The sequence below is a fragment of the Cynocephalus volans genome, chromosome 10, assembly GCF_027409185.1.
Source record: "Cynocephalus volans isolate mCynVol1 chromosome 10, mCynVol1.pri, whole genome shotgun sequence".
In the NCBI taxonomy this organism is placed as follows: Eukaryota; Metazoa; Chordata; class Mammalia; order Dermoptera; family Cynocephalidae; genus Cynocephalus; species Cynocephalus volans.
Window position 1 is genome coordinate 38,555,884 of NC_084469.1, and position 26,310 is coordinate 38,582,193.

Below are 26,310 nucleotides of genomic sequence, written 5' to 3' on the forward strand. Positions count from 1 at the left end.
TCTGCCCCTCCCTGTGCTGTCCAACAGCCCCTTCCTCCCAGTTTTCCAGGTTCTAGTCTCTGTGAGACAGGGAAATGATTATGGTCCAAAGAATTCTTGCACCCCAATTATTTTACTATTAAAAGCCAATAAGTCACAAAAGAACACCTGGGAAAGAACACTTGTTCCAGCCCCAGCTGGCCCAACAAAAGACTCCCTGTTTCCTTGTTTCTGACTGGTCATTTGCCCATTCCTGAGTCAGTCACTGTGGCTGAAGGGTCACCAAGACTATTTGACTTAAACCCAGGTCCCAGTCCACCTGTGGAACTGAGGGTGGGGTCAGGTGTTTTCTCTATTATGCTTGTGAAAAATGTCACTTAGGCAATTACTCAGTTCAGAGTTAGTGTTGGCAAAGTTACGGGATGTCCTGCACCTGCAGCCAGGCTCAGTGACACTAATCTGTTTGCATGCCAGGCCTCTAATTATCTCTGCCCAGAAGACCTCCTGAGAAGTGAGGCAGAAGAAAGTCAGAGGAAACTACAAGTGGTCACAGACACATTGAGCTTCTTCAAGCAGGCGTTTCAGGACAGAAGGGAGACTCTCCATACTTACTTCAAAGACAGCCAGGAAGTCAAGGAGTGGGATTTCCAGTCTTGTTTGGTGTTCGTGCGATTGGATGGCTTCCTGGGACGACTGCACGTGGTGGCAGTAAGTGAGCTCCTCACCCCAGGCTCCCAGCCCCATGAGAGCGTATGCGACCAGGGATCCAAAAAGTAGAACAGGAAAATGAACAGCACGACCTGATGGCCACCCCTACATTGGTTGGAAGGACCCATAATAAGATTTCAATAAATAGATGTCCTTTGGGTTGATGATCCCATAAAAGGAGATTCTGATCAGAGACCCATTTAAAAAGAAGGCCCGAGGAATAATTCAACCATTTTGTTGGCTTGAAAATTGCCCATAGTCTTTGAACTTTGTTTCAAATAAACTTTGACTAGAAAGTCCTGTGTGCAAAATGAGAGGGAGCAGATCTGGGTGCAGCTGGCCATTGCCACAAAGCTGGCTGCTTTGGGCTTCTCCTGCCCCACTCTTCCACACTCCAGGTGGCTCTGAAAACTCCCAAACTAATGAACCCCTGTGCTAAGGAAACACAACTTTTGCTCAAAGTTATGTCTTTCCCTCAGTTATTTAGAAGTTAATGTGAATTTTAGTTTAAATACTAGGGTAAAAAGACATGAGTGTTTTTCTTTTGATTGTTTCAGTCCCCAGTATTTAATATGACTAATAGGTCTTATAACATTTTCCAGGTATATATTTGCTGATTGAACTTTGCAGGGAGAGTAATGGGCATAATAAAGTAAAATACATACTTAAACTAAATCTGATTTGAGAAATTCAGGGTCAAGTTCAAGCTTAGGTCGGTAGCCAGGGGGACAGAGAAAGAGTTAGAATCACGTTCGCAGCTATTATTAACAGAGATTTGGAGTGAAGAGAGATGTGTTGGGAAGAGACTGTGATGAACAGAACAAACCATGGGGTGACAAGGTACAAGAATATGAGATTGAATCTGCTCATTTCAGTTCAGGAAGTGTCGATCCAGAAGAGCCACGCACCAGGCACTGGGCTAGGTACCGAGAGGCAAAGACAACCTGTAGCCATAGCATGGGAGAAGGTGGACAGACTAATGGAGGAGATCCAGGGATGAAAAGACACAGAAGCAGGGAACTTTTGAGAAGTATACTGAATCTCATAATTAAAGCAAAGTTTCTGTGTTATTGGGAGCAAGAATAAGGATCCTGATCCAGCAGGACTTCGGAAAAAAATCATGGAGCACAAGAGGAAATCAATTTTGAAAGTGGAGTATGAATTCTCCAGGTAAAAAAAAAAAGATGGGGAAGGGCTTAAAGACAGAGAAAATGTACGAGAGAGAAAGCCAGAAATGAGATCTTATGGAAGGCACCCCTTCAATGCCTCATCAGAATCACAGAGAGTATAAATAATTGATATTTAGCTTTATCCTAAATGCCTCCTTTTCCCCTTCCCCACTCCTGCTCCACCATTTCTTCCTCTCATCTCCTGCATCGACTTCTTTGCTGTTTTCAACTGGAGGTGATGGATACCCTGGCTCTAGCTTGCCCCTGGCCTGGGCCTTTTCCACTTTGCAGTGGTCATGTCTGCAGCTGTCCAGCCCCGGGCATAGGAGCACCATTCAGAAATGACTGCTGGGGCAGGTCCTCAGGCCCTGTACACACATGCAAATAGTGTGACTTTGCATATAGACAGCTATTCTAACATTAGGGCACCTCATCTGCTGGGTGTATTCAGTAAATACCAGCAGCACGGCCTTCAGTCTCTCTGGAGTCATTAGCCTCAAAATAGTGCTCTCTCGGGCTGTTCTTTCTGAATCCAGGGTAGGGAGGCATGAAAAGCAGTTGCCCTAGTTAATTAGAGGATGACTGGAACGCCACCATGCTCCATCTTCTGCTTCTTCCCCACTTAAGCTGTCTGTCCTTTGCTCTGGTTCCCTTCTCAGCTCCCGTGCCCAGCTTTCCTGTTTCTTTTCTTGACCGCTTTTCCCTCTCCTTTCCTTTCCCTAAATCTTCTTCCTCTGCCTGCTTGTGTCCCTCCTGCTTCTGTTTTTTCCTCTCTTTCTCTCTTTTCCCATGTTGTTTCTCGTGCCTCTTGGCTTGCCCTGGAATGTCCATGCCTTTCCTGTTTCCCCTTGCTCCTCCTTTCTCCCCTGACTTGTATATCCTCCCCTCTTTTATTTCTCGTCTCCCAAACGTTCGTTCGCTCAGACTGATCCCCCTTGCCCTTTGCCGTCCCCCCCTCTCCCACCTCCTCCCAGCTCAGCTCAGCACAGTGGGACCCGGCACTATTGATTGTCCTCCAGCTTATTTCATGTAGCCCTTTAGTTAACATTCTGTGTATCTCTGTGATCGATGCCTGTTTGAAAAGGGATTAATCGGCTTCTTTCCAGCAAGAATTAGCATGAATTTAGCCTTATTCATCTTCTGTTCTCGTACAATATATGGCCACCGAGATGACGGTAGCTGAAATTAAATGCACGAAACCAAATTAATACAATGACATCAATGCATTTAGCCCTCTGCATGCTCATGCCAAGGGTTGCATGGTGCGGGGCTGGTTTTTAATCTCCACGATTCTCCCAGATTTCCTTCCTCAGATTTGTGTTGTTGAGTACAATCTTCTGCTTTTTTGCACAAGTGAATTCTGTTATAATGGGAGCAATTATAAAATTGCTGTTGTGCAGGTCCACCTTCACCTCTGGGTGTCTGCTAAACGAGCAGCGTCCAGCAGGTCTGCAGTACGTGGAGTCAGTGCATCCTCTGGGTACCACCATCTTCCTCCTCCTCACAGCCGTGATGCAGCTGATCTCTTAGGGAGCTAACCCTTGTGGAGGGAAAGGAAGAGGGGTAGAAAAATAAAGAACTAACATGTCTCAAGAACCTGTCTCACTCCGGAGCCTGGAACCTTGCAATCAGCATAAGAGCGAGGTATCAATACCGTCGCTTCAACATGTTGCTCTGAGCTGACTGTGGGCAATCAACTTGCCCATAGTCAGCTCAGAGAGGTTTAGCTGGGATTTCTACCTCGGGGCATGTGGTTCAAAGGACGTATTGTCTTTTCACCAAACTTTGATATCTTCCAGGGAGGTGTAGAGGTCTGTTTTCCCCTCTCCCTCTCTCCCTCTTCCTCTCCTTTCCCCCTTTCTTCTTCCCTCCCTCTCATTTTGAGGGACCCAAATACTGGTTTTGTGGTTTTATTCTGCCCACACACTCTCTATGCCACCTTCGTGTATTCTGTTTTTACCATATGATTTCTAAGTCTTTTTTATCTAAATAAGTCATTTGGTTTCAATTATAATTTCCATTCCATGAAAGAGCCTTATTTGACTTTATGACTTGCTTAGGAAATCCCAAAAGTGTGTAAAATCTTTGCAATTTGAACAGTCCAAACTCAAAGGGAAACGGAGTTTGGTTTCCTCTTGATTCCTTCTCTCATCCTGCCTCCTGCTCAGTGCTCCAGCACGCGCATGCATGCACACACACACACACACACACACACACACACAACACACACACACACGCACAAACACGCACACACACACACTTGCACACACACACACACATACACACACATGCACGCACGCATGCACATGGGGTTCATTTTTGTGCCACGATATTGTGGATTCCACAGATCCCCTGTCTATGTTTCTGCCTGCAGCCTCTTCCCTCCAAACAATGCAGTGAGCAGCTTGGAGAGACCCCTCATTCCTTCCATTATAAAACTGCTGTAAAGCTGTGATTCACTTGGAGACAAAACGATTTCCTGCTGAGATTTTATGAGTAATGATTAGCAGGGAGATAGGTAATAAGCTGACCTAATATACACCGCATCCCCTTTCACTCTTTCCACCATCTCCAGCCTCCTTTCATGCCGAGCCTAATTGGGCCAGCTTCCCTTTTAGCCCGGCTTGAACACGTGGTCACATTGAGACCATTAGCTGCATAAGGTCAGTGGCAGTGGAAAAGTAAAGAAAACAGTCTTTTTCCAAATGACCTTTGGAGAGTCTCATCTATGAATGTCTGTTTTGTTCTCTCCCTTAATGAATTCCGAAGACATTTCTTTTAAGGTGGGCGGCATGACTTCTCCTTCGAGAATGAGCTTGCTGTTGGTGGAGCTGGCTACTATCCTTGATTTTGATTCTTCACCTCATGGGCCAGAGCACGAATTGAACTTTCCCCCAGGACCCCTACCTGCCACCACCATTAAATGTTGCACAGTTTTTCATAAAAATAAGACCCAATCAGTCAGTAAACTGCCTGGGACCCAAACACTCTTTGTGGCATCTGTCTCAAAAGAGTTCCAAAATGTCCCCTTATAAGCCATTATATATCTAATATCCATCAACCTGATCTAATGACATCAGGGTGATCTGAATTAACTACAGTAGCTACCATTTATTGAAGTCCTACAAAGGCACTTTCCATGTAACTTGGTAACCCCACGGCAAGTTAAGTATGACTGTCCTCATTTACAGGTTAGGAAAATGAGGCTTAGAAAAGTTGTGTCTTGCTTTTAGCCACAGAGCTAGTAAACAGCAGAGCCAGGGTTGTGTGGAGTCAGGTTTTATTGGCCCTAGATCCTAGGCTCTTTCCATGCTGCCATATGTTGTATCCCCAAATTGATGTTTCAACCTGCATACAGCATAATTAATTTTGTGTATTTACTACTGTGATGAATAAAAATAGATACTTTTAAAATATTTAAACTTCTTACTGGTTTAAATTGCCTTTTGTCTGTCTTGTGAGAACTTTTAAATAAACAGTGAAAGGGCTCACATTTAAATAACTAAAGAATCAAAGATATAGCTGTGATCAGTACAATAAATATGTGTCTACAGCTGTGACACAACATCCCACCTGCTTCAGAAATCTTGCCTACGATATCTCCAACATCAAGCTTCTGTTAAAAGCCATCCAGTGATGGAGAGCTCACTCTCGCTCTTAGCACCCCATTCTGTGGTTGAATATGTCTAGGCATTAGATGGTTCTGTTTTATTAAGTGGAAACACATAAAACTGCCGTTTTTTGTAGGTTAAAATGATCAAATATCAGCAATTTTGTGAGTTCAGCCTACACAGTGAGGCCAAATCTGCTTCTTTATCCCATTCACTAGTTTGCCTTCATTTTGCCCTCCAAGTAGGACCATGGAAAGTTCCACCTTGCACCTGACAAGGGCCCTTTAAGCATCAAAAGACCTTGCTGTATAATCTTCACCACCTGCTCTTCAGAGGTCATGGGTCCTATGTCCTCCAGCACCCTGTCACCTTCTTCTGGATGTGATATGGCTAAGTCAAAGAACAAAGAGCATGCATCCATTCATTCAACAAGGGTTTGCTCCATGTCAGGGACTTGTCCAGGTTCTGAAGATGCCAGTGTTCCTTTGGGCATTTACAGCCTCCTGGGAAAGATGCAAAGAAAATAAACAGATAACATAATATGATGCCAAATAAAATATCATAATGCCAGAATGTGATAAGAGCTCTGAAGAAAGGAATAAGAAGACAAAAAGTGCTTGGAGAAAGATGGGTAGAGGGAGCCCTTTCGGTAGGAGGGTAAGGAAGGTAAGCCTAAAACCTTGAATTGAGCCCCAAATAAATGTGCTGGCCACCGTGTGTTTATTAAGTTAGATAAAACTATGTAAATATCCATTGTCTTCGGTGACCAGACTTTCTAAAAAAAAAATAGAATAATTAAGTAAATATTTCTCTAATACCTATGTTAGATTGGAGATGAAACACCCTCCAGTGACCACCCAAGACCAGGCTACAAGTATTTTTTTTTTAATTTATTTTATTTTTTCCTTTTTACCTTGTTCTGTACAGTCCAACTTCAAGTATTCTTGAGAAACAAAACAGTGTAACAAAATTATCATATAGTTTTCTGATGTAATCAAACATATAAATATGCCTCTGTCTTCTAAAATGGTTAGAGAATATTTCCTAAAAATTGAAATTGACATCCACAGAATTGTAAATAATGAGTACCAAGGTTACATTTCACTGTGCAAATATGTTTCTCCTATAAAACTGATTACAACTAAGCACCTCATAAGAGCTTTGAGTTACTATTGAAGTCAATTTTGTTTAAATAAAATTTATTTCCATCTTATTCCCAGTATATAAAGTTGAACGTCTTTTTAAAGACTGCACTGTCTCCCACCACTGGCGGCAAAAGCCCTTGGTTTTGGAGTATGTCTCTTCCTTTCCTCGGCTAGTGTCCCTCCTCTTCTCTCCTCTCCTGTGCTTCTGCTGTTTGCTGCCAGCCATGCCTGAATGTAGCTGAGCAAAAAGGGGTTGTTAGTGATGCCCAAGTGTGGGCAGGGAAAGTCATCCACTTCTCCCACTTTCCAGTGCTCCTGTCACTGCTGCTGGAGGTGTCCCAGCAAGAGAAAGGAGCTGGGCAGCCTTTGCTAGCCGAGGGGTCACCCCCTAGCGGTGGCCATCTGCAGCAGGAATTTCCTGGAGTGGTACCAGGAACTGCAGTGTTTTACAGCATCGGTGTCACAGTGTATCCTGTATTTGCCTTTCAAACTCCAGGATAAAGGACCCCTCCTAGGGATCTACTCTTAATGTTTGCCAAAATGACACAAAGGTAACCTTTACTTTCCTCCTTCCCATTGAAGGGGCATGTACATGGATTGGAAGTCGTGACGAGAGGCACATCCTGGTTTAGAGGTTTTGTGATTGTAGACAGGTACTCATGAGAGGTAAATTCAATCTGTCTTGTTAGATGTGCTCAAGAGGCTCCCGTCCTATGCGTGGTGAAGGGGCTTCTGGGGACTTGGGAGGAGCTCCTCCCCAAGGCTTCTGGGTTGTGTTGCCCACCTGTCATTTAATTCTGGGCACAGCTGGGACACTGTCATATCAACAATGACAGTAATACACGCGCACGGTGTGTTCCCTGTGTGCCTGGCACTGGCCTCAGGCCTAGGCCTGCATTAACATATTTAGCTCTCACAACCACACCATCAGCTGTTACTATTATCCTGTGACAGATGAAGAAACCCAGCACAGAGATGGTAAGAAATGGCCCAGCTGACAACATGGTGTAACATGCTGCGTATACTTGGCAGGGATACCCTGCAGGAGATGTCTTTCCTTCGCAGAAGTTGCTAAGAAGGCTGGTATCACCTTCTGAGCTTGTTGTCGGGACTATTTGGAGAATCTGCTTTCTGTCAATATCCCCTAAGACGCTGTCATTCTAGAACCAGATAACGTTGCCCATTTGAAATTGGCTTTTTAAAATAAAAATTAGTAAAGTCATCCATCATGTAAATAATTTTATAATTGTATTTTATTATTTATGAAGGAACATAGAGAAAGGCTAAAGCATCAATTTTATTTATATTTTATTTATTTTGGTGTGTGTGAATTTTATTTGTCTCTACTTTCTTTTTGCTTTGTTATCGAGTTTAACCAAGAGTTATTTATACCAACCCAGTCTAATAATAAGGTTACGAAACTGTTCAGGCTTCACATTTTCCTAAGCAACCACTACCCCATATGATTTCCTGCTCTTCCCATACTGATTTGAGCATCACCCCCTGCTGTTGTTATGATTATTGTTATTATTTTAACTCTTTTGTGAATTTTTCCCATAGGATCTTCTGAAGACAGCCTTGGACTTCCACAAACTGGGAAAGCTTGAGTTTAGTGGCATCAGAGGAAATGCCCTGAGTCAGCAGGTCCAGCAAATGTTCGAGGAATTTCAAGAGATGTACAGGGTCTTCTCAGAGGCCTCCTATGACTGCATGGACCTCCAAAGCATGGTAGGACTTGCAAGGACAGAATCACAAGCCGTGTTCCTTTGTCAGCTGCCTCTAGCCTGTAGGGCCTGAGCATTTACTTCCATTTTCCCCGTGCATTTCCAGTGGCTCTGTGGTCCCAGTGGTTTGATCAATTATTATTGGTGTCAGGAGTAATGATTATTATTCCTTGTGTCAGGGCAAAGATCCTAATTATTCTTGACGTCAGGAGAGAGGTCAGGGAAGGCCTGTCCCAACTGCTAACTGCTCCAGACTGATGATACCCAGGGTTTTGGAGATGCTCAGGTGGGCATGGGATGATGGTCGAGGCTGTGGCCACCCTATGTCACCGGAAGTTTTAAATTAAATGAAATAAGCCAGATACAGAAAGACTTAAAAACTGCATGATCTCACTTATATGAGGAATCTAAAATAGTCAAACTCGTAGAGGCAGAGTAGAATGTGTGCCGGGGGTTGGGGGAAGGGGAAAGATTTAGTTATACAAGAGGCATAACTTCTGGAGAGCTAATGTGCAGCATGGGACTGTAGGTAGCAATACCATATCATGTACTTGAAATTTGCTAAGAGGGTAGATCTTAAGTGTTCTCACCACACGTGCAAAAAAGAAGAACATGGTCACTGTGAGGTGATGGATGTGTTAACTAACTTGACTGGGCTGATCATTTCATAGTGTATACATATACCGACCATCGAGTTGTACTTCTTAAACATACACAATTTTTTTCAATTATACCTCAATAAAACTGAAAAATAAAGTTTTAAGCTTCGAGCAAAGACTGCACTGTCCTGTTAAGAAACCTAGTGAGGACGTGGTCCCCTTGACAAAATGGAGTTTGGGGGAGAAAGCAGAGCCTTCTGTGGGACAGGGACAGGCAGAGTTGGGTGCAGAGAGAGGTGCTAATCTGAGCCCTAAGGGCAGGACTGCTGGGCTCACTGCTGGATCCTGGGTGCTGCTGGGCAGCCAGGTGGGTTGTTGGCCCAGGCCCTGGTTGCCTGAGTAGAGCAGAGAAGGCCAGACAACGTGGGCAGAAGGTTTTCAGGGCTTGGGGAGGGGAAAGTGAAGCCTTATCCTATTCCATATGAGGAAAAGGCCAGGAATTCATTTTCTGAATTGGGACAAAGAACCCATGACTCACCTATAGCCCCTCAAAAGCCAAGACCTGTGACTTCAGTCCCACAGGAGAAAAATAGAAAAAGGGCTATACAGAAACAGAGAATGGGATTCCACCAAAGGGAATAGCAGAATTGTTGGAGAAGAAAATTTTTAAGAGTATTTGAGGGAAAAGGAAGAGGAAATTATGGCAGAAATCTGCTCTAAGCACCTTCAGATGTCCAGTGGGATCTTAATTGACCAGAGAGATACCGCTTTCTAGAAATCCCATTAGTCAAAATAAAAAAAAAAAAAAAAAAAGAAGCAAGGATATATACGATGTGTTTGCTACCATATAATAAAATAAAACAAAACAAAATTCTATGCTCAGGGAAAAACTGTAAGGAAACACACCACAATGTCAATGTGGTTGAGTTTGGGAAATAGAACTGTATTATGTTTTCCTACTTTTCTTTATTTTTTCATAAGAAGATACTCAACTGTTGTCAAGCCATAATAATTCCACAAATTAGAGATTTGAGTAAACAAAGGGTCCCTTAAAATTGCTACACTCTAGAAGAGAAACACACTTAGGGTTGCCAGATAAAATACAATAATTATAATAAGAAAATATTCATTGTTTATCTGCAATTTAGGTTTAACTGGATGTCTTGTATTTTTAATTCGCTAAATTTGGCAGCCTTAGGAATAATGGGTTGTTGCTGTCTTAACCTGTTAAGGTGTGTTTAGAAGAGATAGTACATGTTAGTTTAATTAGCTTACTTTCCTGCTAATGGCTAGATTAATTCTCTTACACTGAAAAAACTAGAATTTTGTCTTGAGGGAGGGGGGAAAGTAGGTTGTGATGTTGGACAGCCCCACTGCTGGGGCTGTTGCTGCCAAGGTGATTTTGGGGTGGCATAAGCTGGTGTTGTGGATGAAAGAGGGGTCTTCAGAGAGGGGCAAAGAAGGTGGGGTGAGAGGACCCCATTCCTGCCTTTGATTCAGTACACCATCTTGCTCAGAGCATCCAGACAAAAATGCTGCAATAACAGGGTAACTCTCTACTTGGATTAAAGACTAAGCCATGTGATGCTGAGTTTTATAAAATGAAAATAAATCTTTGGTATAATCAACTCAAGTACAAAGGTTAGTACACAGTAAAGAACATATGGGGTTGGCTTTCAGAAAATCATGTTTTTCTTATGTATATGTGGTGTCTCTTTCAGGAATTTGAAACTGATGTCTCTGAATTTAACCAAAGAGCAGAAGACCTTGACAGAAGATTGGGGACTATCTTTATTCAAGCTTTCGATGATACACCTGACTTGGAACATGCCTTTAAGGTTTGTACAAGTGGGACAGGGGACATCCCAGTCCTGAATACGCTCCCAACCTGCATCACTGGACGGTAGGGATGCTCTTCCAACTGTTTTGTTCCTGCAGATCTTTTTTTTTTAATTGAAACATAGTTGGTTATTCATATTTCTGGGATACAGGGTTAACTAACTGTCAGTGCTTACGTACAATATGTGATGATCAAATCAGGATAACTAGCATCTTCATCATTACAAAATGTAATCATTCTTCGTGTCTGTTAACCAATTTCTTGCTAACCCCCTCCCCCTTTCCCACTTCCAGTAACCACAGTGCCGTTCTCTCTTTCTAAAAGTTCAGCGTGTTATTGTAATTGTTCTTTTCCTTCCTTCCTTCCTTCCCTCCCTTCCCACCCTCCCATCTTTCTTTTTTTCTTTCCTTCTTTCTTTCCTTCTTTCTTTCCTTCCTTCCTTCTGTCCTTCGGTCTTTCGGTCTTTCTTTCTTTCTTTCTTTGCTCCCTCTTATGAGTGAAGACATGGTATTTCTCTTTCTGTGCCTGACTTTCTTTACTTAACATAAGTTTCTGCAAACTCATCCATGTTGCTACAAATGACAGAATTTTATTCTTTTTTTATGGCTGAGTATATCCCATTGTGTATATATATCACATTTTCCTTATCTACTTGTCCATTGACGGATTAAGTTGGTTCCATATCTTGGCTATTGTAGATAGAGCTGCAATAAACATGGGAATGCAGGTATCCCTTCCACGTGATGATTTCCATTCCTTTGGGTATATACCCAGCAGTAGGATTGCTGGATCTATCTGTAGTTGTCTGAAGACTCTCCATACTGTTTTCCATAGTGGCTGCACTAATTTACAGTTTCATCAACAGTGTGGAAGGATTCCCTTTTCTCCACATCCTCGCCAGCCTTTGTTATTCTCTGTCTTTTTTATAATAGCCAGTCTAAATGGGGTGAGATGATATAAGGATGTGGTTTTACTTTGCATTTCCCTGATGATTAGTGATGTTGAGCATTTTTTAGTGTACCCGTTGGCCACTTGTATGTCCTCCTTTGAGAAATGTCTATTCAGCTCCTTTGCCCATTTTTTAATTGTGTGGTTTGTTTTTTTACTGTAAAGTTGTTTCAGTTCCTTGTATATTCTGGATATGAATCCTTTGTCAAATGTATATTTTGAAAATATTTTCTCCCACTCTGTTGGTTGTGTTTTCACTCTGTTGATTGTTTCTTTTGCTGTGCAGAAGCTTTTTAGTTTAATATAATCCCATTTGTTGCTTTTTCCTTTAGTTGCCTGTGCTTTTAGGGTTATATTCATGAACTCTGTACCCACTCCTACTTCCTGAAGTGTTTCCTCTGTGTTTTCTTTAAGGAGTTTTATTGGTTCAGGATGTATATTTAATTCTTTAATCCATTTTGAGTTGATTTTGGTACATGGTGAGAGGTACAGGTCTAGTTTCATTCTCCTACATATAGATATCCAGTTTTCCCAGCACCATTTGTTGAAGAGGCAGTCTCTTCCCCATTGTGTAGACTTGCTGCCTTTGTCAAAGATCAGATGGCTATAGGTGTATGGGTTGATTTCTGGGTTCTCTGTCTGTTTTTATGCCAGTGCCATGCTGTTTTGGTTATTATAGCTTTGTAGTATAGTTTAAAGTCAGGTAGTGTTATGATTCCACCTTTATTTTTTTTGCTCTGGATTGTATTGGCTATGCATGGTCTTTTGTTATTCCCTATAAATGTCTGGGTAGTTTTTTCCATTTCTGAGAAAAATGTCGTTGGAATTTTGATGGGGATTGCATTGAATTTGTAGATCACTTTGAGTAGTATGGCCATTTTCAGTATGTTAATTCTTCCAATCCAAGAGCATGGGATATCTTTCCATCTTCTTGTGTCCTCTTTAATTTCTCTCAACAGTGGTTTAGCTCTCATTGTAGAGATTTTTCACATCCTTGGTTAACTTTATTTCTAAGTATTTTATTTTTTTGGTAGCTGTTGTAAATGGGCTAGCTTTCTTGATTTCTTTGTCTGTATGTTCACTGTTGGAGTATAGATATGCTACTGATTTTTGTGTGTTGATTATGTATCCTGCAACTTTGCTGAAATCATTTATCAAATCTAAGGTTTTTTTTTAATAGATGCTTTAGGCTGTTCAATATATAGGATGATATCATCCACAAACAGGGACAGTTTGACTTCATCTTTTCCAATCTGGATGCCCTTTATTTCCTTCTCTTCTCTGATTGCTCTGGCTAGTACTTCCAACACTATGTTGAATAGGAGTGGTGAGAGTGGGCATCCTTGTCTAGTTCCTGTTCTTAAGGGAAAAGCTTTCAGCTTTTCCCCATTCAGGATGATATTGGCAGTGGGCTTATCATGTATGGTTTTGATTGGGTTGAGATACTTTCCATCTATGCCTAACTTGTAGAGAGTCTTTATCATGAAAGAATGTTGAATTTTATCAAATGCTTTTTCAACATCTGTAGAGATGATCATATGGTTTTTGTCTTTGCTTTTATTGATGTGGTGTATCACATTTATTGATTTCTGTATGTTGAACCAAGCTCGCATCCCTGGGATGAATCGCACTTGATCATGGTGTATAATTTTGTGTATGTGTTGCTGTGTTCTGTTAGTTAGTATTTTATTGAGGATTTTTGCATCTGTATTCATCAAGGATATTGGCCTGTAGTTTTCTATTTTTGATGTATCTTTGTATGGTTTTGGTATCAGGGTGGTGTTTGCCTCATAGAATGAGTTTGGGAGAATGGCCTCTGTTTCAATCTTTGAAATAGCTTGTAAAGAATTGGTATCAGTTCCTCTTTGAAGGAACCCACCCAGTCCTGAGCTTTTCTTTTTGGGGAGCCTTCTGATAACAGCTTCAATCTCTTTCATTGCTAATGGTCTGTTCAGATTTTGCATATCTTCTTGGCTCAGTTTTGGTAGTTTGTATGTGTCCAGAAATTTAACCATTTCCTCCAGATTTTCAAATTTGTTGGCATGTAGTTGTTTATAGTGGTCTCTAATAATTCTTTGTATTTCTGAGGTGTCAGTTGTAATATTACCTTTTTTGTTTCTAATTTCTGTTATTTGGTTCTTCTCTCTTCTTTTCTTAGCCTTGCTAAATATTTGTCAATTCAATTTATCTTTTCAAAAAACCAACTTTTTGTTTCATTGATCTTTTATATCATTTTTCGGGTTTCTATTTCATTTAGTTCTGCTCTGATCTTAATTATCTCTTTCTGTCTGCTAACTTTGGGTTTGGATTGTTCTTGTTTTTCTTGTTCTTTAAGCTGAAGTGTTACATTGCTTACTTGTCATCTTTCCCTTCTTCTGAAGTAAGTATTTAATGCGATAAATTTCCCCCTTAGCACTGCTTTTTCAGTATCCTGCAGGTTTTGGTATGATGTATCATTATTTTCAATACTTTCAAGAAATTTTTTTATTTCCACTTTAATTTCTTCTTGGACCCATATGTCATTAAGTAGAATGTTTAATTTCAATGTGTTTCTATAGTTTCCAGAGTTTTGTTTGTTATTGATTTCTAATTTTAATCCATTGTGATCGGAAAAAATACAGGAAATAATTCCAATTTTTTTGAATTTATTGAGACTTGCTTTGTGACCTAACATGAGGTCTATCCTGGAGAATGTTCCATGTGCTGATGAGAAGAATGAATATTCTGAGGTTGTTTGATGAAATGTTCTGTAGATATCTGCCAAGTCTGATTGGTCTAAAGTGTTGTTTAGATCGTGTGTTTCTCTATCAATTTTTTACCTAGATTATCTGTCCAATGTTGAGAGTGGGGTTTTCAATTCCCCAGCTATTATGGTGTTAGGGTCTATCTCATTCTTTAGATCTAATAGTGTTTGCTTTATAAATCTGGCTGCTCTGACTTTGCGTGCATATATATTTATGATTGTTATGTCTTCTTGATGGATAGATCCTTTTATCATTATACAGTGGCCTTCTTTGTCTCTTTTTATGGTTTTTGCTTTAAAGTCTATTTTATCTGATATAGGAATGGCTACTCCAGCTTGTTTTTCATTTCTTTTTGCATGGTATATCTTTTTCCATCCTTTCACTCTTAGTCTATGTGTGTCTTTACAAGTGAGGTGAGTCTCTTGAAGGCAGCATATTGTTGGGTCCATCTTTTTAATCTAGTCAGTCAGACTGTGTCTTTTGAGTGTGGAATTTAATCCCTTTACATTTAGAGTTATTATTGAAAAGTGTTGATTTACTCCTAGCATTTTATAGATTTTTGTTTAGATGTCTTAAGTATCTTTTGTTCCTTTCTTTCTGATTTTCTGTTTGTCTTCTGTGTTTGTTGGTTTCTTGGGATGGTAGATAAACTTATTTTCTCTTTATTGTTAGCATTTTTGTTTTACCGGTAGTTTTTGTTCTTTCTTATTTATGGGAGTGATGGTTGTTTTCAGGTATCAAACCCAGTACTCCCTTGAGAATTTCTTGTAAGGCTGGTCATGTGGTATTGAACTCCTGCAGTTTTGTTTGTCTGAGAAATATAATATTTGTCTTCCATTTTGGAAAGATAGCCTTGCTGGGTAAAGTATTCTTGGCTGGCAATTTTTGTCCTCTAGTATTTTTATATATATCATCCCATTCTTTTCTTGCTTAGGATTTCTGATGAAAAGTCTGATGTTAGTCTCATTGGGGCTCCCTTATAGGTGACTTGACACTTCTCTCTTGCTGCTTTTAAGATTCTCTCTTTGTCTTTCACTTTTGCCAATTTGACTATAACATGTCTTGGAGAGGACATTTTTGGGTTGATCTTTGGGCCTCCTGAATTCAAAGATCTGTGACTTTCCCTATATCTGGGAAGTTTTCTCCTATTATTTCATTCAATATGTTTTCAATTCCATTTCCTTTTTCCTCCCCTTCTGGAATACCCATGATTCAGATATTCGAGTGCTTAAGGTTGTCCTCTCTGTAAGATTTTCTTCAATTTTTTAAATTCTTTTTTCTTTTTTCTGGTCTGCCTGTGTTAATTCAAACAGCCTGTCTTCAAGGTCAGAAATTCTCTCTTCTGCTTGTTCTAGCCTGCTGGTTAGACTCTCTGTGGTATTTTTATTTTGTGGAATGAATTCTTCAGCTTCAGAAGCTCTCCTATATTCTTTTTGAGGGCATTGATTTCTTTGTACATTTCTTCTTTCAGATCCTGTATATTTTTTCTCATTTCATTGTGTTGTCTAACTGAGTTTTCTTGTATCTCGTTTAGTTTCCTTAGAATTGTGGTTCTAAATTCCTTGTCAGTCATTTGAAGGACTTCTTGTTCTATAGGATTGAGAGTTTGAGAGTTGTTGTTTTCTTTTGGTGGTGATGTATTTTCTTGATTTTTCATATTTCTGGTATCTTTCCTTTGGTGTTTAGTCATTGTGGCAGGGGATATCACAGTCCCCTCATTCCACCTTGATGTCTGGCCTGGATCCTGCCAATTCTGGGCAGCAGGAACTAGCCTGGGCTGGTGGTTCCATGGTGCCTGCCTGTTCTGGCATGGCTGGCTCAGGGCATGTGCGCCCAGCAGCTCTCAGGTCTCTCTGGGCAACAGCGACTGACCAGGGCTGGGAGTCCCCCATGCCTGTCTGTTCTGGTGCAGCTGACTCGGGGCATGTGGGCCCGGTGGCTCTCAGGCCTCCCTGGTGGCAGGGACTGACCTGGAGTGGGTGTCCCATGACACACAGCTCCTGCCTATTCTGGAGTGGCACTCAGGCCTCCTGTTGTTGCTTTTTAATAGTTAGAAATTGGTTGATTTGTAGGAGAGAGTGATGCTAGGAACTATCTACTCTGCCATCTTTATCCATCTTTCCATGTTCTCTGTTCAAGTCTGTGTGCCTGTTTTCATGCCAATACCATGCTGTCTTGGTTAGGGTTTGAAGTAAGTACTGTAATGCCTCTGGCTTTATTGTTTTTGCTCAGGATTGCTTTGGCTATTGGGGTCTTTTGTCGTTTCATATGAATGTTAGGATTGTTTTTTCTATTTCTGTGAAGAATGTTATTAGTATTTTGATGGGCATTGCATTGAATCTGTAGATCACTTTGGGAAGTATGGCCATTATCACAATGTTAAACCCATGAATACAGGATGTCATTCCACATTTTTTGTCCTCTTTAATTTATTTCAGCAGTGATTTGCGATTCTTGTCATAGAGATGTTTCACCTCCTTGGTTAAATTGATTCATAGATTTTTTTGTTTTTATTTTTGTTTTTGGTAGCTTCTATAAATGGGCTTGCATCCTTGATTTCTTTTTCTGCTAGTTTATTGTTGGAGTATAAAAATGCGACTGATTTTTTTTTTATATATTGATTTTGTATCCTGCAAGCTTACTGAATTTGTTTATCAGCTCTAATAGTTTTTTGGTCGAGTCTTTTAAGTTTTTCTATATATAGCATCATTTTATATTCAAACAGTGTTCTTTCAAATCTTAGCTATTCTTATTAGACTGGTAGAGAGGGATTGTGAATGTCTTAGGGCAAGGGGGTGTGCAGAACTGGGCATTTCAGGCTAATTCCTTATGCTTTTCTGAAAACAAGACAGTGTAAAAATACTTTTTAAAAGTGTTTCTTCTGTAATATTCTCTTTGGCTCCATACCCTTAGTGGTAGGATACCCATTAATTGTGAGAAACTCTACTGTGATCACCATCCTGAAACCATGAATCTGCAGTCCCATCACTACTTAACCACTGCTGCTAGGTTGATTCAAGCTGGAGCGAACCACCTACTAGGTAATGGATTGTAGGATTCAGGCATTAGTAAGTAGAATAAGAAGACTTGTGCTCTTGCCCTGTCTTTCCCAGATCAGGTGATACAAAGAGTGTGGAGGAGAAGGATTAAGACAATGGGTAGATAAATGGCTGCATGTCTGAGAAATGCTGACTCAGGAGACATAAAGACTTAGTGAAGCATGTTAGGTCTTCTATAAACTACAGAGAGGCTTATTCTGTAAAGCCTTAAGGATTGGAATCAGAACTAACCCATGGAAGTTTCCAGGCGGCAAATTTTGGTTCAATGGAAGAAAGAGATTTTTGTCAAAGCTGTTTAAGATGGAATGGACATTCTCGACAAGGAGTTAAGTTTCTAGTCACTGAAACTGCCCAAACATAGACTAGATGACCAATGGAACAATTGTAGAATAGGCTTAAACTCTGGATGGTTGAATCCACACAGTTCTAGAATGCTAGGTAATGCAAATGCGCCAGCCTTCATGAGCCATTGACTATATATATGTAACCTTTGGTAAATACCTGCTGTTCCATAACTCACATAGGAAGACTTTGGGATTCCCCTCTTCAGGCATTTGAACTAATTCCAAGGAAAAGGCTTCTGTATGTCTACAGAATGATATTATTTGCCATTAACTGTCATGGCTAACTGGGACTTTACTGCCCAGATAACTTGTGAAGCTGGAACTCCATTCGTGCACTGAGGATGCCCAGCTCTACCTGTCCTATAACTCCCTCTGCACTCAGGATTTCTAGGAGTCTTCAAAGAATGCCTCACACGTATTCTCAAGTCACTCTGTCTTTGACATCATTGTGTGTCTCTGCTACATGTCTACAGCCTCTCTTAGAATTTCATCTGCCCAGGAAGGTGTGGAAAGGAGTTTTACTACTGCTCTTCTTGTGGTCCCCAATGTGAAAATCTATGTTTGTGCCAAGGGCATATTTCTCTGAGTTCCAAAATCTTCAATCTTTGACATTTTATGGTGGAGTAGGGTTCTGGGCAGAAGTAAAGGCAGACCTTTCCAACTTTGTTCCCGGTCCCTGAAGCAACACCAATTGTAACCAGAGTCTCAAGGGGCTGCCATGAAAGAAGATTCTCTATTTGCTGGCCTTGACTTCTCTTCTGAGCCCATGGGAACTGGGTAGGAAAACCATAACAATTCAGTCCCTTCTGCCTGTTTTGATTCTCTCTTTCTGATCATCTCACCAACACGAAACCAAAACCCTTCCCTCCTCCTTCAGCCAAAACAAAATCTCCAATGGCTATAAATTCATGCAAAGAAGTGCTTTTTCAGGGTTGGGAAGTAGAGGCCAGGAGATCACCTGACTCCAGATACCCAGAGGACGGGGCCAGACTGGGTGCATCCAGGTCAAAGATCTTGAGGCAGACGGTGCAGACTGGCTGCAGTGGCTCCTCAGTGCACACCTCTGTACCTTCCCAACAGGAGGATTTAGCCACGGAACTCAGTGGAAACCAGCTCTCTTCTGCCTCCATGGACGAAGAGCTATTTCTACTGTCTCCAGAGATCTGGATGATTTTTTTGTAGAGGAAAGGGTGGTCCCAGGGCCTTCAGTGGGAGGCTTTTAGCACCTGTAGAGAGTCTTTTGAGTACCTTAGAATCATTAAAAAAAAATCCAACTGTCTGACTTGTAAAACACCTAACCTAGGTGCCCTTATGTGGCTCTTCTTTGCACTTGGCCATTCCCATGACATGGCCTGGAGACCCAGGACTTCTCAAGACCATCTGATTCTGAGCCCAGCCAGGCCAGCTCCTGGAGCTTGCACTCTGTCCCTCTACTCCAGGCTTTGAAAGGCAGCAAAGCAAAAGAAACCAAGAGAAAGGTCAGTGGGAAGCAAAGTGACAGGAGAAAGAGCATGAGGTCTTAGATGAATGGGGTCTACTCGGCTTCTAGTTTTAGGACAGTGGATGGCATTTCATCTCATCTCTCTCATACCTATTGACTTAAAGCAAGGGTTGGCAATTTTTTTTTCTTCAAAGAGCCAGAGAATAAATATTTTGACTGTAGGCACATATGTTTGCTGTCACATATTCTTCTTTTACATTTTTATTTTAAATGTAAAAATTATGAACCACAGCCATGGGCCGGGTTTGGCCACCCACTGGCTGTGCTTTTTCAACCCTGACTTGAAGTACAAAGTGTACGTCGGAAGTTAAAATAGAAGGCACCTTTAGAAGCAGTGCACTGGTGTATCCTAAATAAAACTGGTCCTACAAAGCCCAGCCTCAGGGCAGCATCACAATCAAAGAAACACTGTTCAGGAACCAAAAAGTCATTTAAAGCATTCCACATTTTGATTTTGCTGCTCCAGGCAACACTAAGGGGTTAGGGCAGTTTCAACGCACAGGAAAACATTCAAAGTATCCTCACATCACAGCCATTCTTGAGGCAGCTGGCTGCTCTCTGAGACTTCTTTCTTGCTCCGACTCTCAAATTTCAGCCCTCCCAAGTTCTCAGCAACACCCAGTCCACTCACCTTCCACCTGTGTGTATTAGGTAGCTCAAATTAACCTTCCTTACATCTTTCGTTTTTCCTTTGTTTTACTCTTTATCCAGATTCTTACAATCAAAGAGAGCCTAGTAGGTAACCCAGCAGACAGGAATGTTTCTCCTTAAAACATTGAAAAGGAGAGGGGGAAAAGACTATAAATATTCACGTATTAGTCATTATTGATCCAGTTCCACCATAACAATTGTTCACCCCTCTTACATTGGTAGGCATATGAAGGAAAAAACAGGAAATAGGATTTGTGTAATCTTGCGAAGCTTTAATCTGTGACTTTTTTTCTCTCCCCTCTCTACAGCTGCTAGACATAGCAGGAAACCTCCTCAAAAGACCACTGGTAGCACAGGAGACATCTGATAAATACCTGGTCCTCATCCAAATGTTCAACAAAGACCTGGATGTGGTGAGAATAATCTACAATCAGCATGTCCTGGAGGAGGCAGAACTTGGTAGGAGCTTGTTGCCTGGGGATTTTAATGGGGAAGTTCTGTTACTGGGAAGCGTGCAACTTACCCTTCTTGCGTTTGTTAAATGCCCATGTATGGATGTATGATGTTCTCCAAGAAGAGCAAGCACAACCTTGATTGCTTGAAATTCCGTACCATCTTGGGTGATTGCAGAGTTCGCTGAACTGTGGATTTCCCTGTATCTGGGGCTGAGGTTGACAGGCTGACCCAGAGCAGTGAAGTCTTGACTGCCTCTGGTTAACTGAGACCACAGCATGATTTACGTATTGACCCTTGATCAATGTTGCCACCCTGATTAATCTTCAACATACCTCAACTCCACAACAGATTTATATATGCCCAAGAAAAATTTCTTATCCCTTCTAATGCCATAGCAACTGTGCTTCTGGTGGGAGGAGCCAGCAGGCGCCTGACAAAGGGCAGTACTGTGCTGAGGTGTGACATCTCCATTTCTATTGCAATGTTTAGATGCCCTGTCTCATTTGTTTGAAAATCAAACGCAAGTTCATTTCAGTTCTGCAAACATTTCTTGAGTCCTTGCTATATGCAAGGCACGTTTGTGGGCACTGTTGGGTGGCCAGTCAGGGTAAGTGATGAAATAACTAATACTAAAAGGTGGTTGTTCACAGAATATGAATAGTGTTCTGCTTGGGTTCTATGGAACAGTAACAAACCAATGAATTGTGGCTGGGAGATTCAAGGGTGGGTTTGTGGACAAGGTGATGCTGAGTTGAGCCCTGAAAGTTGGGAGATTGACAGTAAGGGAAAAGAGGCAAAGGCCTCCAAAACAGACACGAGAGGAACTGCCTGTAGCAGACAAGGTGTGTAGAGAGACAGTGGGTCAGCCATGGAACTTGGAGTCAGCTTGTGAAGTGCCCTGGTGCCATGTTAAGGAATTTGGAATTCATTATTCAGGCAATGGGAAATTATCAACAGGACCATTGTGTGTCTAAACAGGTTTCATAGTGAAGTTATTAAGAATTGCCTCCACTTAGGAAGTCATTCCCAGAAAATCTGCTGGCTCAGCTTTATGTGGAACCATTCTCATGACTTCTCACAGTCAAATAGAGTTTGAAAATTCCAGTGTCTTCATAGGCCATGCTGGTTTTCTGTTGTTGCGTGACAAAGGATTACAACTTTATAGCTTAAAACAACACCCATTTTCTAGCTCACCGTTCTGAAGGTCTGAAGTCCAGCATGGTAATTCTGTGTTCTCTACACAGTATCACAAGGCTGAAAGGGAGGTGTTGGCCAGGCTGAGTTTGCCTCTGGAGGTTCTGGGGGGAAAACTCACTTCTGAGCTCATTCTAGTTGGTAAAATCCAGTTTTCTGTGATTGTGGCCATTTCCTTGTTGGCTGTCAGTCAGAGGCTGCTGTCAGTGACTAAAAGCCACCTGCATCCCTAACCCCATCTTCAAGCCAGCAACAGCATGTTGAGTCTTCTCATGCTTCAGACCTCTGACTTTCTCTTCTGCCACCAGCCAGAGAAAACTATCTCCTTTTAAAGGGTTCTCCTGAGTAAGCCAGGCCCACCAGGATCCTCTCCCTTCTGCCTTTAACATGATAATCAGAGTGATATCTCATTATACCCAGTGTCCACCCACACTTAAAGGGGAGAAAATTAATCAAAGGAAAGGATCATTGGGGGTCAAGGGTGAGGGTTATTTTGCTTATCACAGAAGACAAAAAGGAAATGAACATAATGGACCTGGGCTGAGCATGAGACATCAGGGAGTGGCGGAGCCCATGGTGAAATACAGGAAGTGGTCACTCTGCAGCTCCACCTGCCAGGTGGGAGATGGTTGTTGGCAATCTTCTCATTTTACCAGAGAAGCTAGAAACTGAGATTTTTTACAAAATGAAATCTCACATTTGTTAAATCTTGACAACTAAGTATAAGCAAACCCACTCTGTGGACTAAAGTAAGAATATCCAGGCTGCACTAACTCTGGTCAAGTGCTTTATAATTCACATGGCCCATTTCATTCATAATCTTATTGAATGCTCACAGACACCCTGCAAGTTAAGCTGGGAAGATATTGTTCCTATTTTATAGATGAGAAAACTGAGGCCCACAGAGTTAAGTTGCCTGTTTAAGACAGTGCTTCTCAACTCTGACTGTACAATGATAATCATCTCGGAGCTTCTAAAAAATACCAGTGATCAGGACCTTCCAAGACCAGTTAACGCAGAATGGCTCAGGCAGGGGACCCATGTTTTCCCTAGGGCCACCCTTCCTTCCTCTTTAACAGAACATGATGACTTCCCAGGAACTCCCGAGCTGAGCCCTGGGTGACCCTAGTCTGGAGGTAGGTGAGGCAGAAGTGGAGTAACTGGCGGGAGGCATTGGAGGGCTGGAGGGGCCTCGCTTCAGCCTGCCCTGCTGTGTCTCCAGGGTTCCCCCCAGTGCACAAGAACATGCCCACCGTGGCCGGTGGCCTCCGATGGGCACAGGAGCTGAGGCAGCGCATCCAGGGGCCCTTCAGCAACTTCAGACGCATCCCACTTCCGTGAGTATCTGAAAGGCAGGCTTGCTTTAGGCTGCTGTTCGTCTCTGCATGTTGTGCTGTAGAAATGCAACTCACTTACCTACGGCATGAAAATCATCTTCATTTTCTTCCATTCCCTATTGACTGGACAGTAAAGGTATTGACACATTTGGACTGAGGAGCGGGTCCATCAGTGTTAAGTGAGGCATATTGAGCCACAGGCTGACTCCTTTTACTCCGCAGGGTTCACTTCTGGAGGAAAGGGAGTGAGGGATTTCAAACTCCGTGGAGTTTTTCCACACTTCTCCCTCTGACATTGTGTCCGTCTGCTACTGAGGCCATGGGAAAATAGTGATGCCCAGTGTCTCAAAAAGTGCAGTATGAGGATCTCCTGTATTAGAACACCTGGGGCACTTGTTAAAGAGGCAGGTTCTGGGGCCTCACCTGTACCTTCTGAATCCGAATCTGGGCTGGGCTGTGAAGCCACCTCTTTGGCAATCTTCCTCCTCTGATTTTGATGGTGACCAGGTTTGGGAACTACCAGCTTGCTGCACACCTGAGTGTAAAGCCGATGTAGTCAGGGACCTCTCAGCTGTCAGTGCAAAGAGCTGTTTTGATGCCATGTTTACAACACTGCCGAAGAAAGGGCAGGCTTTGTCTGACCCCAATTTCTAAATGACTTGATCTTGTTGAAAGCACCCAGCTTTGGAAAATACAGCAGAAATAAAGGAATTGGAGTCTGGCCATTGGAATTTCAAGCTTTTTGGAGTTAAGAAGGACCTTAGAGACCCTCTGGCAGAGGCAGCGAGACTAAACACCCTGAGAGGCCAGGAAAATGTGTGAACGAGTGAGGCTGATGCTGTAATACGGCCAGGATGGGGTCTGCAGGGGGCTGCCTCCTCCTCAATCAACCATTGCCAAGCACAAAAGCAGAGCCAGTGTGAGCAAGCTCCTGACTGTTGAGGAGAAGGTATACATTTGGATTTTAAAGAAGGATGCCCAACTTTCAAATGATCAGTGATTTCATTTTTTCTCAGGCTCTGCACAGATCTAACAAAGCATGCCTGAGGGTCACTCTACCCAGTGGGGGAACCATTTGCAGTATCTACTCCAGTCTGGACAAGCTCTTTATTTTGCAGATGAAGAAATTGAGGCAGAGAGAAGTGAGGTGACTTACCTATGGTCCTAGAGACAGCCAAGGAGAGAACTGGAAGAAGCATCTGGGTCTCAGGGCTCCTAGCCCAGAGCTCTTCCTGGGGATCTACAGCCAGGGAAAGTTTGACCAGGGGTAGAGCCGAGCCCCCCTTGCTTCTCAAACATGCCCCCTAAGGCAGGAGGGAGAGGATACATGAATGGGGGGGGGGGCGTCGGGCTGCTTTGAGTAATGCAGACTGCAGTAGCTGTTGTAGGTCTGGCTCCCAGGAAGCAGACTCTGAGATGTACGTGCAGGAATCCACAGGCAGGCTTTCAGGACCAGCACCAGGAGCAGCACTGCGACGGAGCGAGGGGAAAGGGATTGGGCAGAGGGAGAAGCTGGGCTGTGCGATAGTTGCAACCGAGGCCTCAGCCCATCCTTCAGGGGGCTCTGGCCCTTCCGAGCTGCTGGCCTTTGTACCCCTACACCGGCTGGTTATTGGATGTGGGCTTTCCTGGGGAGAGGTGTGACCTTGGTTGAGCTGGCCAAGGCTGTTCCTGAAGAGGGAGGCACTGTGCTTCATCTGCAGCCAATGCTTCTGGCCAGAGGGGGCCTGGGAGGGGAGGTTACAGGGTGGTAAGAGTGCCTAGTCCCAAGAGGGGATCCAGATGGCACCCCACAACAACCTCCACAATTTCCATGAAAGTTCCCATTTGTTTTAGAGATGAATTCAAATTCATTTTGTACTCTGTAGTATGTATTTATTGGATATTAAAAATGTACATGGTGCATTTCTCACCATGAAGTGGGATGGAAGCTACAGGGAGTTTCACTGTACTTATTCCTGTGACTCCTCAAACCGCTGGGCAACTGCCCCCTGTCCCATGGTTGTGAGGCTCCTGGAAAACCCACAGCCTGGGAGGGGAGAGCTAGGTGCGAGCCACCACCTGGTCTGACGTGCTTTCCTCTTCTCCCTGCTGCTCACAGATGCATCTGCTCATTCACCACAAAAGAGACTAAGGCTGGAAAACCCACCAGCAAATCCAGTGCTTTCTCTGCAGGCGTGAGGGCTTCTGTGGAAAGCTCAAGGGATCCCGTGAGAAAATGGATTTTTAAAAATCTTTGCAGTAAGCTGCCTCATTTTGTGAGCAGGACAAATAAAAACAGAGCTCCACGTGGTTAGTGTGAAGGTTTCTGAAAATTAAAGACACTTCTCCAATATTCCCAGGAGCTGGACTTTCATTTGGTGTTACAGAGAGTGTCAACACTAGGGGAAACAGTGTGTGTAATGGTGCCTCGGGCAGGCTAAGCCCTCTCTCCTCTCTGGTCCTCAGCATTCCTGTGGAAGCCTCTGTGTGTGTAGGTGTGTGAGCACACATATGTATGTCTTTGTGCATGTATGTCTATCTGCATGTACATGCATTGCGTGTGCACATATTTGGGGGTGTGAGAGGTGGGAGGGAGCCTCATGTAATCATGTTAAGGGGTAGTGGTGTTTCTGATTAGGTGTCCTAGGTGGTATTCAGAGAAGGGGAAATATTCTTATATATATGTATATAACAATGCATGTATATAATATATACATAGTTATATACATAGTTTTATACATATGCATATATATATGCACATAATGTTATATACATAATACTCATAGTTTTTTTCTTAAATATGGAAAAACTATAGCACCTAGAATTTTTCTTTAATATCTCCATTTCCCTTCTATTCAGATTTTTTTTTTTTTTTTTTTTTTGTCTTTTTGTGACCGGCCGCACTGCGCTCAGCCAGCGAGCGAACCGGCCATCCCTATATAGGATCCGAACCCGCGGCGGGAGCACTGCTGCGCTCCCAGCGCCGCACTCTCCCGAGTGCGCCACAGGGTCGGCCCTTCTATTCAGATTTTTGGAGGACCTCATTTACCTTGTGTCTGACTGGCTCAGCTAAGTGAGGGGGTTGGTGGAGCCATGGGCAGGAAAGGTTATGACATCTCTGTCACCTGTGGGGGCTGCCTGCATTTTAGGAAGTGCAAATGCCCTCTAGTGGCCCAAGGAGGATGTTCAGGAAGAAGAATGCAGGCTCATTTAGGGGTGTTTGGAAACCAGCCCAAGAAGCTATTCAACATTTTTATAAGCTGCAGTTTGTTCCTCAGATCATTATTTTCACTTCTTCCAATTCTGTGCCTTTTTTTTT

At 42.5% G+C, this 26,310-nt stretch overlaps 1 protein-coding gene across 1 annotated transcript in view; it reads left to right on the forward strand.

Moving 5' to 3' along the window:
* The window catches only part of DNAH9 (dynein axonemal heavy chain 9), a 372,221-nt gene that overhangs the window by 17,653 nt on the left and 328,258 nt on the right, over window positions 1–26,310 (forward strand). The window contains exons 6-10 of the mRNA XM_063109557.1: window positions 454–687; window positions 8,173–8,340; window positions 10,657–10,773; window positions 20,331–20,481; window positions 22,895–23,009. Of these exons, the coding sequence (XP_062965627.1) occupies window positions 454–687; window positions 8,173–8,340; window positions 10,657–10,773; window positions 20,331–20,481; window positions 22,895–23,009 (785 nt within the window). The remainder of the gene's footprint in view (window positions 1–453; window positions 688–8,172; window positions 8,341–10,656; window positions 10,774–20,330; window positions 20,482–22,894; window positions 23,010–26,310) is intronic.